At 29.3% G+C, this 15,643-nt stretch overlaps 2 protein-coding genes across 9 annotated transcripts in view; both read right to left on the reverse strand.

Moving 5' to 3' along the window:
* Window positions 1-4,005: 4,005 nt before the first annotated feature.
* DCTN6-p27 (dynactin subunit 6) lies at window positions 4,006-5,383 on the reverse strand. Its single transcript, XM_018506903.1, has 5 exons — window positions 5,286-5,383; window positions 4,762-4,932; window positions 4,559-4,686; window positions 4,224-4,366; window positions 4,006-4,140 (listed from the first exon to the last, which is right to left on the reverse strand). The coding sequence occupies exons 1-5, from the start codon at window positions 5,333-5,335 to the stop codon at window positions 4,042-4,044; spliced, it is 591 nt and encodes a 196-aa protein (XP_018362405.1). The 5' UTR covers window positions 5,336-5,383; the 3' UTR covers window positions 4,006-4,041.
* A 6,450-nt stretch (window positions 5,384-11,833) lies between these two features.
* Hr3 (nuclear hormone receptor 3 ROR-beta) overlaps window positions 11,834-15,643 on the reverse strand; it is a 109,829-nt gene continuing 106,019 nt past the window's right edge. For all 8 annotated transcript variants that reach the window (XM_018506909.1, XM_018506910.1, XM_018506904.1 and 5 more), the window contains one exon: window positions 11,834-11,909. The gene's annotated coding sequence lies outside the window, so the exon portion shown is untranslated. The remainder of the gene's footprint in view (window positions 11,910-15,643) is intronic.

Below are 15,643 nucleotides of genomic sequence, written 5' to 3' on the forward strand. Positions count from 1 at the left end.
GCAGCATCCCTTTCATTGGGAAGTATTCGCTTAGATAATAAATTATCATTTTAGCTACCAATAAGATATATATATATATATATATATATATATATATATATAGACACAAATGCCAAGAAGAAATGTGCACAATTAATTTTCGAAACTTTTATTTATTTTTATAAAATCACATTTTTGCGTTTCTTTTGATTTCTACATATTCTGTTGCCGTTTTGACGGTAAATTGTAGTATAAACCGATTTTGATGATTTGTTTAATATTTCACAGTATTTTTCTAGCACATTTAGACTTGTTGTAGCGATTCAAAGTTTATTATTCAATTTATTTTTAAGATTTCAAATAAATTTTTTTTTAAACGTTCTCTCTTTTTGTCTAAAAAGTAAGATTATTTCTTAATAAAAATGTTAAGACAAAGATAAAATTGAATTTCTACTAAACTTTCACACATATTTCTTCAGAAAAGTTATGTCGACGCCGATGGAGACTGCATACTTCTTGGTTACGCGTCTCTTATCTCCTTTTTCGTTGCTTTTCTCGAAAGAAGCAGATTACAAGTTGATTGAAATGGATCACACTTGTCTTTTAGTTTATTTAATTGCCATAAGAAAAATGTTCAAATTATAGTCAGTAAAGTAATCTTTTGCCAAAAGTTTTGATTTTTTGAAGTGTAGTAATATATTATTTGTAAATTATATACAAATATTTAAAATTAAAATATCGATTAATTTAATTATATACATTAATAATTCAATAAAAAAATTTGTTTCTTGATTGCACGTATAAATTCTGTGTATAACAATAAAGGATTTAAATGCTTTATATGCTTAACGCGATGTCGATCGGTCAACTCCTCCGATTACCGACATTAATTCGCAATTATTATAATCCTCGATAACATCGAGGTTTTCGTGCGCTCGATACGTTTCTCTCCCCTAAAGCATCCCCCCGTTCTTTCCGCCACTCGAACCCCGGGGACGGCGCTCACAATGGAAATGTTAAGCGAGTCGTGGATTTGCAACGCTCGTCACTCTCGTTTGGCATTGGACGAGCGGGGTTCGTGTCTGCGGACGTCAATTTGCGACTGGAACGTCGGAGGGGGGGATCGAGGGGGTTGATCTCGCCTTCTTTTCCTTCCTGCAGCCTCCAAATAGAGTCTCTCTCTCTATCTACCTTACCCCGTCTAGTTGTGCAGATATTCTATGCGCGTGTGTGATAGCAGCAGCCGACGACCGTGGTGCTTGAAATCAAAACACACCCCAGGGGCTGTCCGTCGATTATTATCGTTTCCACGCACCGCTCGCGATCATGACAATCGCTCGAGCGACTTTTGACGGCACGCCTAATTCGGTACTCAAATCTGGGCCCCCGTTGGAACTTCGAGTTAAAAGCGATGTACACGGGCTACCTCCCGAGAACGTTTTGACGCGACGTTTTCATTTCCATGCGACTGTTTCATCTGTCTTATGTAATTTATATTTAATTTTCATTCATTCACGTTGGTAAGCGTTTGCGTAATTGTGCAAATAAAAAACATTTTGTCTCTTTATTCTTCCAATTAAAATGTAACAATTATTATCTTCTGTGTTAACTTCTTTATTTTTAATTATCGAAAGCTTTCAACTTTGTATTGATTGTTGAATTAATCGAATCGGTGATGTTAAAGAAAAAACTTACTAATCATAAGTAAAATAAAAAAATATATTCAATCATTTTTAATGTATGCCATGAGAAATAATAATGATAATGATACAATATTATTAAAACTTTTCTGTTTCTGTTATTATGTTTTTAAAAATTATATGTGGATATTCGTCAGTTCAATTATAATTCTTTTTCCCAAATTATTAAATAAATCAACCATAAAAAGAGATGGTCGTCGCGGATGAAATGAGCCAACAAGAAGAAATTACGTAATTTCGTCAGAAAAGCGGTGGGAGCTTTCTCTCCTTGTTAGTTTCTCCTTCGTGATTTTCTGTACTGCGGATTCAACCCCCTTGGAAAAATAATCTTTTTCTTCTCATTCCCTTCATGTCTCTTTCTCGCACCCTTTCTCTCTTTTCTCCGACGTCCGCTGCGGATGTCAAAATATGACAGCTCTCTCGAGTCACCACTTTCGCGACAAGAGTTACGTCACAGGGGGTTGCCGCGGCCGATCATTAAAGTAAGGGTGCGGTTGTGACTTTTGTTACATAGAAATATTTAAATTCAGTATCTGGTGAATTCGTTGTTAGTAAAAGTAATATACAGATCTTTTATAAATGTTTCAACCATGATATTTATTTAGTTAAAAGCTAATGTTTGTCTTAAATAATTTATTATATTGTGGAATAGCATTTACATAATTCATATAATAAAATATTTGTTTTTCTTAAATCTTGAAAGTATATACAATAAAAAGTTGAAAGATCGTTTAAAGATTTATATACTTGATGTACATATATTATATAAAAAAATAGATTATTTATGAAAACATAATTTCAAATTGATTATTTATTGCGAGTCACGATACAAAATGTGTTACTTTCCTGTATAAATTCAAATATGAAGGAGGGTTGATAATCACTGGCGCGCTTCGCTAAGCTGACGGAAGCGGTAAATGGTTCGCAACCAACCCCCTCGACGAGACGCTAATTCATATTCATAGATGTAGCGTTTAGCATTACGCCGTTAAATTCTCCGGAGAGTTGGTTAAGAGACAGAGTGGCTAATATTTCTATTCGTATTTCCGCTCGTTGAGAAAGTGACGAGGGCTTCTTCCACTTTTTTTTATAAATCAATCTTTTTGTTCATAATGGAAAATCGAAAAACTTCAATCAAATCAAATTCAATTGTTATTAATATCTAACAGTATTTGTTAACTTTTATAATTAGGTGTGTTATGATGCAATGTAATAAATTCCTGTATAACGCAAAGAATATATTTAGGACAAAACTCATGGGTTTATAGAATTAAAAAATATATTGCTTATTGTAAAATATTAATTTTAAAAAAATTATAACAATAAAATATTTTTAATTTTATTTTAAAATAAAACAGAAAGAATTTTAATTTGATACAATTTCTACGTTGTGTAGTTTAAAGTAAAAAAGCTTTTCAAGCAATTAAATTGGTATTTAATTGCGATTAGAATTATGATTCCAACGAAATCTTTTTTAAGTACAAAATCGTATATAAAGATCCCCATTTCATAACTTATTTTAATAATAAATGTTAGACTGTGCTATCTTGGTTTTAATCTAAAAGTATATGTAATCTAAAAACAGTTATTATCAAGTAGTTTCCTCACTCTATCTCAAAATTTAAATATTTTTAATTCTAGTCAAAACAATTCGAACTTATAAAAAAAAACAAAAATGAGGAAAAGATTGACAGGAAGAAAAATGTAGTCTTATTATTTGTTATTTAGATTTACTTTTTAAGATTAAAACATAAAAATAAACTTTGACTTGCACTATTTCGTTCAATTTAAATTAAATATATAAATACATAGGACTCTTATTTATTTTTATTTTTACATATTGAAACCACGGAGTTTACCACTAAACTGCTTTTGATTTTTCAATTGCACAGAAATTACAAATATTTCACAATAAATAAGTATATATATATAATAGCATTAGTAATTTTGTATGTATAATAAATGTTAAAATATATAATTTATGAAAAGAAAGTAAACTTGGAACAATACTTTCGTTTATTGATTTTTTATTTCTTTTATTTTTTTATTAAAAATAAAATAGCAATTTTTGAAAATTAATTGATCATGCATGCATTTGTTACATATGAAATAATTTTTTCCGTAATTAATTAATATGTTCATATTTCAATACAATAATTTCCGTAATTCATTAATATGTTCATATTTCAATACAATATAAAAAGATTTTATTATATGTGATGTAAATAAATATATATATATATATATATTTCATTGTTAAATAATTGCAAACATATTTTTTTAATAAATACAAATGATACAATTAGTATAAAAATTAAATATACCTTATTATTACTACAAGAATAATGTCAGTATATATCATTCACATAGGTCCTCCAGGTTTTGATTTTACATTCGATTTGCGAAAGTGGTGATAATTTGGGAGTACTTTCAGTAGAAAATCCAACTGTCCAATTTGAGGCTAAAATAAATTACAATAAAGTAGAAAAATCATATTTAGAATTTTTAAATAATAGCATAAAAGTAATAATATATAACAATTACATATGGCTTGTCATTCATTTCTCTACGTTGACATTGGCTTCCATATACTATTGTATTTTCTGGTATTGTTTCTTGTTCTGCCAAAGAACATGCAGCTCCAATAACACATCCGTTAGTTAATTCAATTTCTCGACTAACTTGAGCTTTTGGCAAAATAATATTTATATATAATAAGTGAATCATAAACAGATTTATAAGTAATTAATAATGACATTATATCATTTTTAATTATTCTTATTTCCTAGTTTGACATAAAATAAATCTTACTTGTATGATTTAATACTACAATCACATTTGTTTGCATATATTGAAAAGTAATTGCTACAGCTATGTACCTTTTGCTTCCAAGATGTTGTTATCACCAACTTTATATGATTCACAAACACAATCAGTCTCAAATACGTTATAGTTTCCTATTATTTGCACTGGTACAGTTACAGGTTCCGGAGCATCAGGTGGCAATCTGTAGAGTGATGTTAAATTAGTAACTAATATGCCACTGGACATATTGCAAATGATACAAGTATATTAAGCTTGCCTGTTGGTTATAGTTGCCATCTCTTCAATTATATTGCCTTCTCCTATAATAATTGGACCAGCCTCTGCTAGAATACATGCTCTAGGATGGATTATAGTTTTTGCACCGATGGAAATATCTCCTTTTAGAATACTCTCCTCGCACACTACTGCACCAGGTGCAATTTTTAAACTATGCAAATAGTATTATAAACATAATATACAATTTACTCAAAAAGATATCATGAGAGCATCTAATAATTGTTTTTTACTTTTTAATTAATTATTATAACTCAAGGCATTCATGTGGCACTTATGTTAAAAAATATCAAATTTTATCGCCTAAACATTGGTCATAACTCGTATATATTTATATATATTATTGTAAATACTTGCAATCAGATTAGGGATAAACTTATCAACCTAACCTCAAAATACATGAATTTAGCACACAAAGAATTTATAACACAAAGCAATCTTTATTAGATATTAAAATTATAGTAAGAAGATTACGTAATGTTATATTTTAATCATTATTGAACTTACTTGGCGCGGCGATAAGTAGAAGAATTGTTAGAACTCATTTTCCCGTCCATTTAATCGATGACAGTTCCTTGCTGCAGACAGAGTGCAGATTACTACAAGTATCGATTTATCGAAGACTTCGCCATTTTCTCTCGATAGAGTATCGTATAAAAAAATTTTAAATTTCCTTTAAAAATATGTTTTTGAAAGAACTATATTAAAAGAATTCTTGAATAAAATTGTTCATAAATAAAAAAATCCAATATGTTGAATTAAATTTAATGAAAATGAAACATATGAGAATAATATTTAAATATTGATTATACACATTTGTATTTTTTTTAGATTGGAAAATTTTGCTTCTTTTTGATAATATATCTAAGTTAACTAAATTTATACTTAAATTATTACTACACAGGCTTGTGAAAATGAGACTTTGGAAAGTCCATTGAGATGTAAGAGTAGTGGATAATTCCGATGTAATTTGCGCTGAATCTGAATTTATTGGTCAAATTAACGGATATCTTCTCGTTTCAAAATTATCGTAATCTGAAAATGTTAAGAAACGGCCTTTTTTGCATATTTAGGTTAGAATATCTCAAAATCTTGAAATGCTAGACAAATTCTATGGCCAGATTCGAATTCAGTGCAAAAAATTACGTTAAAAACTATTCTTACATCTCAGTGGATAAAATCTCGCAGACCTGTATTATTGTGTTATATTTAAATTTATTTTTAAATTATTAAAAAATAGTACCATTGTCAAATCAAATGATAATAATTATAAGTTGTTATTATATCTTAAATTATTAAAAGAATAAAGCTATAAATGTTCATATATATATATATATCAATATTAGGTATAACAACTGCTAGATAAAGTAAAAATAATTTTTTAATATAACATTTTAATTCTGATGACAATAAAAAAGATGTAAAATTCGCTATTTAAATTGTTTTTAATTAAAGATAACAAATAAATTTTTTAAAGTCATCAAATATTCTATATTTCTTAAACATATTGAACACGAAAAAGGCAGTTATTAAATTTTACAATAAAAATGATGTCTAAAGTTCATCTATTCAATGGTATAATATAAAAACAAAGAAAGTACTTGAGCAATATTATAACGCTATCATAAATAAATCTTAATTAAAAATAAATTTGAAATATTTATAAAATTAAATATATATGATTTTAATACGTTAATCACATCTTGTTAAAATCTTGATTTATATTTATTAAGATGTACATGAGTAAAATAGTTCATTGTTATAATATAATAAAAATTAAAGGATCCCTACAATGAGAACGTTATAATGTGCAAATATCGTTTGTATTCATTTAAGCTATACTTTAGGGATACGAGAGAAAAAGGAAATCTCGCGATTGTGATTGCGCAACAAAAGGGATAATGTATTCACACATGAGAAACACATGAATACCTTCGTTTAGATATTTAACATAACTCTATATTATCCGTCAACTTTTATATATATATATTTATTATATATATTTTTTATATATTATATATTATAAAATTTAACTCCAAATTGCGATAATAACGTCTAATTGCAACGTGCGTGCGCGTGTACGTGTTACGCCTTATTGTACGCGTGTGTGTATAATATGTGTGTATTACGTGTGTATTGCGTGTGTGTATGTGTGTGTATATGTTCGCATATGTATCTGTTTCTGTGGATGTGTACATGTGTATGCGTGTTGCTCTCGAGTAAAGGGGATAGAGATGTGAGCGAAGAAGGGTCGTAGATGGTATGCATCTTGCACTCGCGCGTAACGTGACTGTGTACGTGTTCGATCTACAATTAAACGAATCCTACGCACTTACTCGTTAATCGGCAGAATAATATGCATTTCTCTTAATTTTTCGCTATAAGTATATGCAACCGTCCGAAAGCGTGTCAGTCGGCGCACCGTGACGGATTTGCCGTCGCTCTCGTCGATCCCTTTTCGATTGCGTTCGGTTCTTTCGGATGCATATTGAAATTTTTGTCTGCACGCTGTTTACGTAAACGAGCTTATTCTAATCTCGTTAATAGAGAAATAATTAACCTTTTTTTCTAATTAATTTCGACAGTGGTAACGACATTGATTCATTAAGAACGTTTACGATTAATTTTTTGGTATCTGATACATAAAGTTGTTGATACATAAATCAAACTATAATTCTGTATTTTTTTTAAAGAAACAAAATAGATTTATATAAATAGAGTGAATATATTTAATATGAAATTACTGATTTTACAAAGTAAGCTTAATATTTGATAAAAAAATTAGAATTTACATTCTTGTTTTTAAGTATTTTATCATTAATTCATTAGACGTTTAAAAAAAGATGTAAATAAATGAAGCTGTCTTTTTTTATGATGTCTAGATGGCTTTATCTTCAATAAAAAATTTAGAAAAATAGGCTTAGTATTTTTTCATACAATTTTCAATCAATGTTATTAATACAAATTTTAGCAATTATGGACGCAAAAATTTAAAGTTGTAAATATATATATACATATATTTGGTAAACAAAAATTTATATATAGAATAAGATTGACCTAGAATATGCATCCGAAAGTTATTTCTTACTCGACTACTTATCGTACAGTTAGGATTGCGCAATTCTGATTTTATTTTATCTTAAAACTATTTTAAAATATTTTATTTTTGTAACAAATAGATATTCTCGAAGAGAATAAAAAACAATCATGCTCACTCGTATTAGTTAAAAGTTTTACGATAATTTCAAATCTTAAGTATGATAAAATTATCAGTCAGTTGAAAGCAAAAGCAATTTATTTATTCATTCTTTGCTGCTCTGGCAACGACTTTGAAATTTAACAATTTTTTAGACAATTTAAAAATACAAGAAATAGACATATAACAAAAATTGAAAGATTAAAGTATTCAAGAGATTAAAATATATTCAAAAGACTCAACTACTCGAGAATTTAAGGATTAAACTGGTCTAGAAATTAAAAAAATTTTTAAAAGGAAAAATTATTAAGCACTCAAAATCTGATAAAATCGAGATATATGTTTCAAGCATTGAAAAGTTAAATCTTAAAAATTAGCATTCTCTACTGTTTGTAAAGTTTAACAGATGAATGAAATATCGATGTTCTATTAAGTTATCGTATTGATGAGCAATTCTAATGTCATATTATCATAAATATTATCATATTAAATATTATCAGATGCATGTATGTAAAATTCGCTTTAACATTAACAAATTACTAAAAATCCATTTAACGATTATGAAGTCACTGTATAAATTGTCATTTAAGTTGTTATTTAAGATTGAATAATTGTCCCAACGCGAGGAATTAATACTCATGTTATCTAATATCGAAAGAATAAAAATATATAAATACGCAATAAAAATCGAACTCTATATATGTATATACATGTAAGGCTAATAACAATCACTCTTAACACTTTCGCGACCATTAATTTTTAACTGTAAATTAATATAACTTTAATGTCGATATATTTAACTTATTAAAATTCGCAATTGTATTTATATTATGCTTTTTAATGTAAAATTATGCTACTTGATATAAATATACAAATTAAATGTTCGCCTGTAAAAAATCTTTATAATTTCGAGCATTATGCTTTTTAGCATTATTTCGTGTTTTTAGCTTTCGAGAAGAATATCATAATAAGTTATAAATAAATAATATTTCCGTTGGAGAACCTAACCCTAAACAGTATAAATTATTTTACTTACGTAATATAAAGGGGCCGACATACAAAGGAGATGTTGCATAAATAGTAATTATATGCATAGTTATGTATCTATATAAAAATAAAACATGTCCGAAATATTTACGTGTGGAAATTAGATTTTATTCATTTATATTAAACTTTATAAATACAAATAATAATAATAATAATAATAATAGAGCGTTATAAAATTTCTATAACGTCTGGTAATTAAAAACGGTCTGTCAGACCCCGCTTATACCGTTTAGGGTTTACATAAGTAGCTGCAATATTTATATAGTTTATTTTAAAGAAATTCATTATAGAATGAAACAACTAGTATTCGCACGTCATCGCTATAAGTAACTTTCGAATTAAAAAAATGCTGTAATTCCATACGTATCTCATATTATTCTCTAAATCGATATTACTATCCATACAACTTTTTTTAAAGGATTTAATATTGCATTACATACAACGAGAGTTAAAGATACTTATAATAAAAGTACAATGTAGCGTATACAAATATTTTTATTATTTCAGCCTGCTCTCCTCAACGACGTAATGTTATTTATAGCAAAAAAGTGATGGCGTACGAATACCTTTTTTTATATTCCAGCTTGCCACTTAGCAACATAATTTTATACTTAGCAACAACACGAAGGCGTACGAATACTTCTTAATCGGTCCGGCACCAAACGACGTAATTTTCATCTAAAAATATGCGAGCGGTCGCGAAAGTGTCGACGAACAACGGTGAGCCGTTTAATAAAATCCATCTCGATCTTCATCTTGATCTTCGATCAACGATCGACGACAGCGAGGAAAGCCGGTGACGGTGCGTATATAATGTAAACGCCTCGTGAGGGTATCTCAGCGCGCGACAACGGACTATTGTGTCATATTTTTTTTTTCATCTTTTTTTTTATCCATAAGAAGTACGGGTTTACGTATAAAGAGAGACGCGTCATACAAGTGCCGTATAGTACCAAAAATGTTTTTAATGCGCGCGCATAATGCAGTCGGTTAGCTCTATCTACGCCTGCATCCGTGAAAGTCGCATCCGCGCATATCGATTCGTATAACGTTTTTCTCTCTCGCTCTCACTTTCATTCTCTCTCTCTCTCTCTCTCTCTCTCACTCTCTTTCTTTCTTTCACTCCCTTTCTTTTTTCTCGGTCTGTCTCTGCATGTGTACGTATATAAGTATGTATGTATGTATATGTATGGATTCGTGAGCGTGTTACGTGTCACCGTTATCCGTGAGATCTGGCCGGGTTGGTCCATGGACGAAATCACTATCCATAACGCCCGTTATTCTCATCAATCGTACGAGGACCGTCGAATCTCGGTTGTTCCATCGCAATATACTCTCATATATATATATTTATATATATAGTGTTTATATATAATTATTTATTTATATATTCATATATTTATTTATTTATTTATATGTGTATTTATGCTATAAAGTAGCTCAGAACTATACTCGAATCACTACTCGAACTCGCGGCGGCGACAGAACGCGTAACCGCAGCCGATGTTTTGCGTTTAAGTCAATTGCACGTAGAAAGAAACGTTTATTCGCCGAATATTCTTACTAATAAGTTGAAAGAAATTTCGCCTATCGAATGGGTAATATAATACGCATTAATATGACAATCTGATTAAAAAGGGCAAACTCCACGTCGTATCTTTAAATAGAATATGCCATAATACGTACTCGCTACATACTTATATCCTTGCTTAATCAACATTTGAACATTTAACGAACAAACCAGTCCTTTACAAGCTGCGCGAGAAGTAAAAGAAGCTCCAATTGTTTCACAGTTAATCGTATGTACATATCGATTCACAATAACGACGATCGATACATCAGCTCTTCAATTTCCGGTATTTTCCTATTTCAATATATTTCCAGCCCCTAACTGGCCTTAAACTTTTATTCTTTCCATTTTTAATCTGTTTCTAAGTTTCTCTCTCTCTTTTACTTATAACAATCTTCATTAAACTTCTTAATTTCCTAGCATTTATCTACCCCGTATTATCATCACATATTCTTTATCACTAATAATTACGTCATTAACGATCGATATACAGGTGCGGTAATTAACAGGGGCAAGGCAGAATGGAAAGATGAATCGAGTGAATGTTCGCGGAGAAAACTCTTAATGAGGATGGAGACATCCCCGTCGTCGTCATTATCGTGTTTAATTAACACTTAACTCCGGCGCGGTTTCACGGTTTCTCGTCCTCTGCAATATAAGCTCTACTCTTCGTCGATGCTATTCGCTGAGTTCGCCCGTCCATCGTATTCTCATGTTCGACGGTGCAATAATATCGGTCTCTCTATGTCGCACGAGCGGCCCAACCGAGATTCACTTCCCATGAAACGATCAGTCCTCGATTATAGTATTATCGCGTCATCCTCGGATCGTCCCGGCGAGACTCGGTTAATCACCGTTCTCCTCTCCCCCCTCTCCACTACTTTTTTTTTTAGTTAATACAATATATACTTTATGTATGTATCGTAACAACCGATATCTCTCACCAATCAGCACTCACACACTCGCGCTCATCACGCGTTTTTCGCTCACACACGCACATTCTCACGCCTCTCGCTCTCGTTCCCTTCGCACGCGCGCGTTCGCGATTTTTTTTTCTCTCGGTCTATATAATATAATCTTATAACGACACGCGTATGTGTATACACCTCTGTTTCTCCGAGACGTATATCGTGTGCGCGTGTATACACATACGCATCCACACTATATATATATATATGTATATATTTATACTTTATATTTATATATATATTTCTTCTGTATATATATTTATGTTGCTTTTTATGTATACTTTATATATAACAATGTTTTTTTTTAATGTTTATTTAAGGCCCAATACGTTCATTATGAAGGAAATAATCTGCAACAGAAAGGAGACGAATATACGGTTAAATAACGCTTGTACCTGGTTTGCTCCCTGTCGTAAGCACCGTATGAATCTATGAATATAGAACTATTCAGTCGATTGTATATAATGTTCCTGACGTCGTCATCATCGTTATCGTCATCGTCGTCGTCGAAGAATGCGTGTGTTATAATCGCAGTTCACCGAACGCTAGTAGATGATCTACGCGTGATCGGACAAAGTGTTAATAACTTAAGTCAGCCTTGTAATTTAAGATTCCCCTCACATTTTGTTTGAAGAAAACTCGAGACAAAAACAAATATTCAAATAGTTTACATCTATTCTACTAATATATATATATATATTCAATTTTGAACCTATTATATTATAATATATATTATAGTAAAAGAATTAAAAAAATGCGTGATAAATGAAGTATGTTGCTGATTCCATGACTATAAAAAAAAATAAATAAAACAAAATTAAAATTCGGATTGTAGCAAATGCTATTCATTTCACTAACTACTTATTTATTATACATTAACGAACTATACTTATTATTTATTATGCACTTCTTTCAACCGTGAAAGATACAATAACATCATATCTAATGCCAAAACTTAAAAATTCATTGTAAACGTTTATATAAATGCGTATTTCTTTTAACAACAATAAAGAGAGCCGCATATATTTGTTTTATTTTTAATCACCTAAAATCTACATTCGAAAGAAGTACGTACGCTCTAAATTTATTATTGTGTCTCATATCATCGAAAAAAACCATCTCTCGCGCAATGAATTTTCTAATTTTCCTCGTTTTATTAAATAGAGAAATTCTCTAATTTGAAAATTAGATAACAAAGTTCTTCTATTTGCAATAAATTCTCAAAGTATCTGTCAACGATTAGCGAGGCCATGTACCAGCGTTCCAATCTCGATGTGTTTTCTTCTTCACGTGATTCTTCGCGTATTACTTTCCTAGATTTACCTTAAGCGTGTTTAGCTTGACGTTTCCTAGGAAGAATCATCCGAGTGAGGCAACCAATTGGGTTGTCTTTCAAGAGAGGCATCATTCGATATTTTTATCTAAGACGGTCCATCGTGACATACATTTAAAAGCCTACCGGACATTCAGTTTGATTAAGACTAATTTGTACGATAATATCATTTTCTATTCAATTGGTATAACGAATAAGGTAATTTAACATAATTTTATTATGCAAGCGAAAAATAGACAAAACGTCCCAAAAAGATATCACAATCGCAAAGATAAGAATTATTTTTAATTACATTTTTCTTAAAATACTCTAAATTAAATGCAAACTATTTTGTTCATTTATAAATTTTATAAAAATTAATTTTAACAGAAAATGGAGTTGACATTAACTATAAATTAAGAATCATAATTAAGTTTTGCAGATAAACGCAGGAAAAACTTTAATGATAAGATAAAAAATCTTGTTATCGATATATACTTCTTTGGAACATCCTGTAGCTTGAAATCTAATCATTGATCATGAAACGTCCACACTTTCATCGACATTAAAACAAACTTATCCTGCGTATCTCTTATAGTTACGCATGCTTACGAATTATCCACAATTTTCGAATTCGAACACGTTAATACTTCGTCATTATAAACAACAAACATATCTTAAAATACATATAGACGCATAGATTTAACATAGTAATTAAAATTGAGGCAAAGTCTAACGTTTATTAACGAATAAATTAGTGTATATTACGGTTAATAGGATGTTATCCGGTAGACTGATCGGTTGAAATTCGAGCCACCTGATTTAGAGCAATCGGATGAACGAGATTGTAAAGAATGAATCAGATTCAAATTAAAAATTTATATTTTGGAGAAAGTTCACAAATAATATAATCTTTTTTTGACATTTAAAAGAGATTGATGCAGTAGATTGATATAAAGTTAATAAAAAATTAATTAATTTTGTAAACAGTTCTTCTATTAAATTCTGATTCAACTACAATCATATTCATCCGTCGTTATCATACTTTGATTTCTCATTCAGGACGTCCAATATTGTTTAAGATCTAACATTTGTAAAAGATATTTGATTTAAAGAAAATTGATATACTATAAACTGTGAAAGTCAATTAGCTGATAAATCATTTTGATCGCTTTTTAGAGAATCAAAGATTTAAGGACGTTTCAGAAAGAGAAACAGAATCAATCTGCTTTCAAATCAGATTGTTGGTAACCGTATAAACATATATTTACAAATTATGATTTTCTAAATCATTAGTTTAAACCCTTTTAACGGCAGTATTGAGTTTATTTCATTTACGGTTTTCGGTTCATTACGTCATAAGCAATAATTAAGTTATTTGAATTATGGTAAATAATAGACTATAAATTATAATCATTTGTATTGTACAAATAACAATTATAACTGATCAAGTTTTATTATTATTATAACTGATTAAATTTTTTTTTTTCAGAATATATGAATTCACAAATACGATAAACTTAACCGAGAATTTTTTATATCTTTTACACAAATACAATAAAATATTAAACAAATATAATTAATCGCGATTAAAGGGTTAAACCATGCATATTACATATTGTTTATTATGTCATATCCATTTGAGACAAGTTAAAATATTATTAAAAAATTCATACAATCGGGAGTTCATTTACGTTTGTTATGTTCTAAAGATTCTTTTTCTCTTCTTTGCAGTTTAAACAATAAGAAAGACCTATATACAATATAACGATGTAAGGCTCCCGAATATTCAACATGTTGATACTCGGACAAGCGATTATGTAAAAAAACGATATCAAGCAACTTTTATTTATGCAACGAAAAAGTATATTGATAGCTTAAAATTTAATTTTTTCGGTTGTGTGTATATAACAATGTATTAAGAATAAATATTTTACGTATTACATATCAATTCGAAAAAAATTAGAAATGCTAATTTTTAACAAAAAAAATATTTAGATTCTTTTGTATGTTTCTTATGCCTTATATGTAATATTAACTCGTAATCAATTAAAAAGATTTTAACAAATTATAGTATTTTAACGTGTGTAAAATGTATTTTTATTTATTTTGTATCCCTTAATCTGCAGCATAATTTTACATAATTAAATAAATATAACATAAAATAGATACAGAAAATATAAATAGTTCTCCTATATAACGCATCTCATTGTTGATCTTCTTCTTGAAATAACATTTAGATCTTATTTATCTTCTTCAGTGGTTATATCATAATTTCTCAAGTACAAGCCCGCTTGTATTTTAATACGATTTTATTCAAACTTAATTTTGATAAAATAAAAGACGTATTCTTTTTAATATCACGCAAACTAAAAAATTTTATTTGCTTAAGGCTCGGCTACCTCGAGGCGCTATATTGATTATGTGACAACAGATTACTTATTACGTACAGTTTTAGTTTATAATTTACTCTTAAAAACATAATAATTTCGTAATCCCGAAGCCTGTAAAATATGCAGCAAACTGAGACATCTGCCCGATCTGTCATACACAGAAGTGTAAAATAATTTCTGAAATAATGCAGCAATTTTTGACAGCTGAGAAATGTGTTACTTCAGGAATTATGTGTTAATTTAGAAATTATTTTACATTTCTATATATATACGTGACATATCGGATAGATGTCTCAGTTTGTTTGCACATTTTACAGATTTCGGGATTACGAAATCGTTTTGTTTTTAAGAGACTATTAAGAAATAGAGCTGTGTATGT

Source organism: Trachymyrmex cornetzi, unplaced genomic scaffold, assembly GCF_001594075.2.
Source record: "Trachymyrmex cornetzi isolate Tcor2-1 unplaced genomic scaffold, Tcor1.1 scaffold23, whole genome shotgun sequence".
NCBI classification, from domain to species: domain Eukaryota; kingdom Metazoa; phylum Arthropoda; class Insecta; order Hymenoptera; family Formicidae; genus Trachymyrmex; species Trachymyrmex cornetzi.

Bases quoted from the DNA above. Each gene is read 5' to 3' on its own strand.
- DCTN6-p27 (XM_018506903.1), bottom strand. From the start codon at position 5,335: ATGGACGGGAAAATGAGTTCTAACAATTCTTCTACTTATCGCCGCGCC. The intron at 4,367-4,558 runs GTACATAGCTGT...TTTTGCCAAAAG, and splicing joins CAACATCTTGGAAGCAAAAG to CTCAAGTTAGTCGAGAAATT. The intron at 4,141-4,223 runs GTAATTGTTATA...AATTTATTTTAG, and splicing joins AAATGAATGACAAGCCATAT to CCTCAAATTGGACAGTTGGA.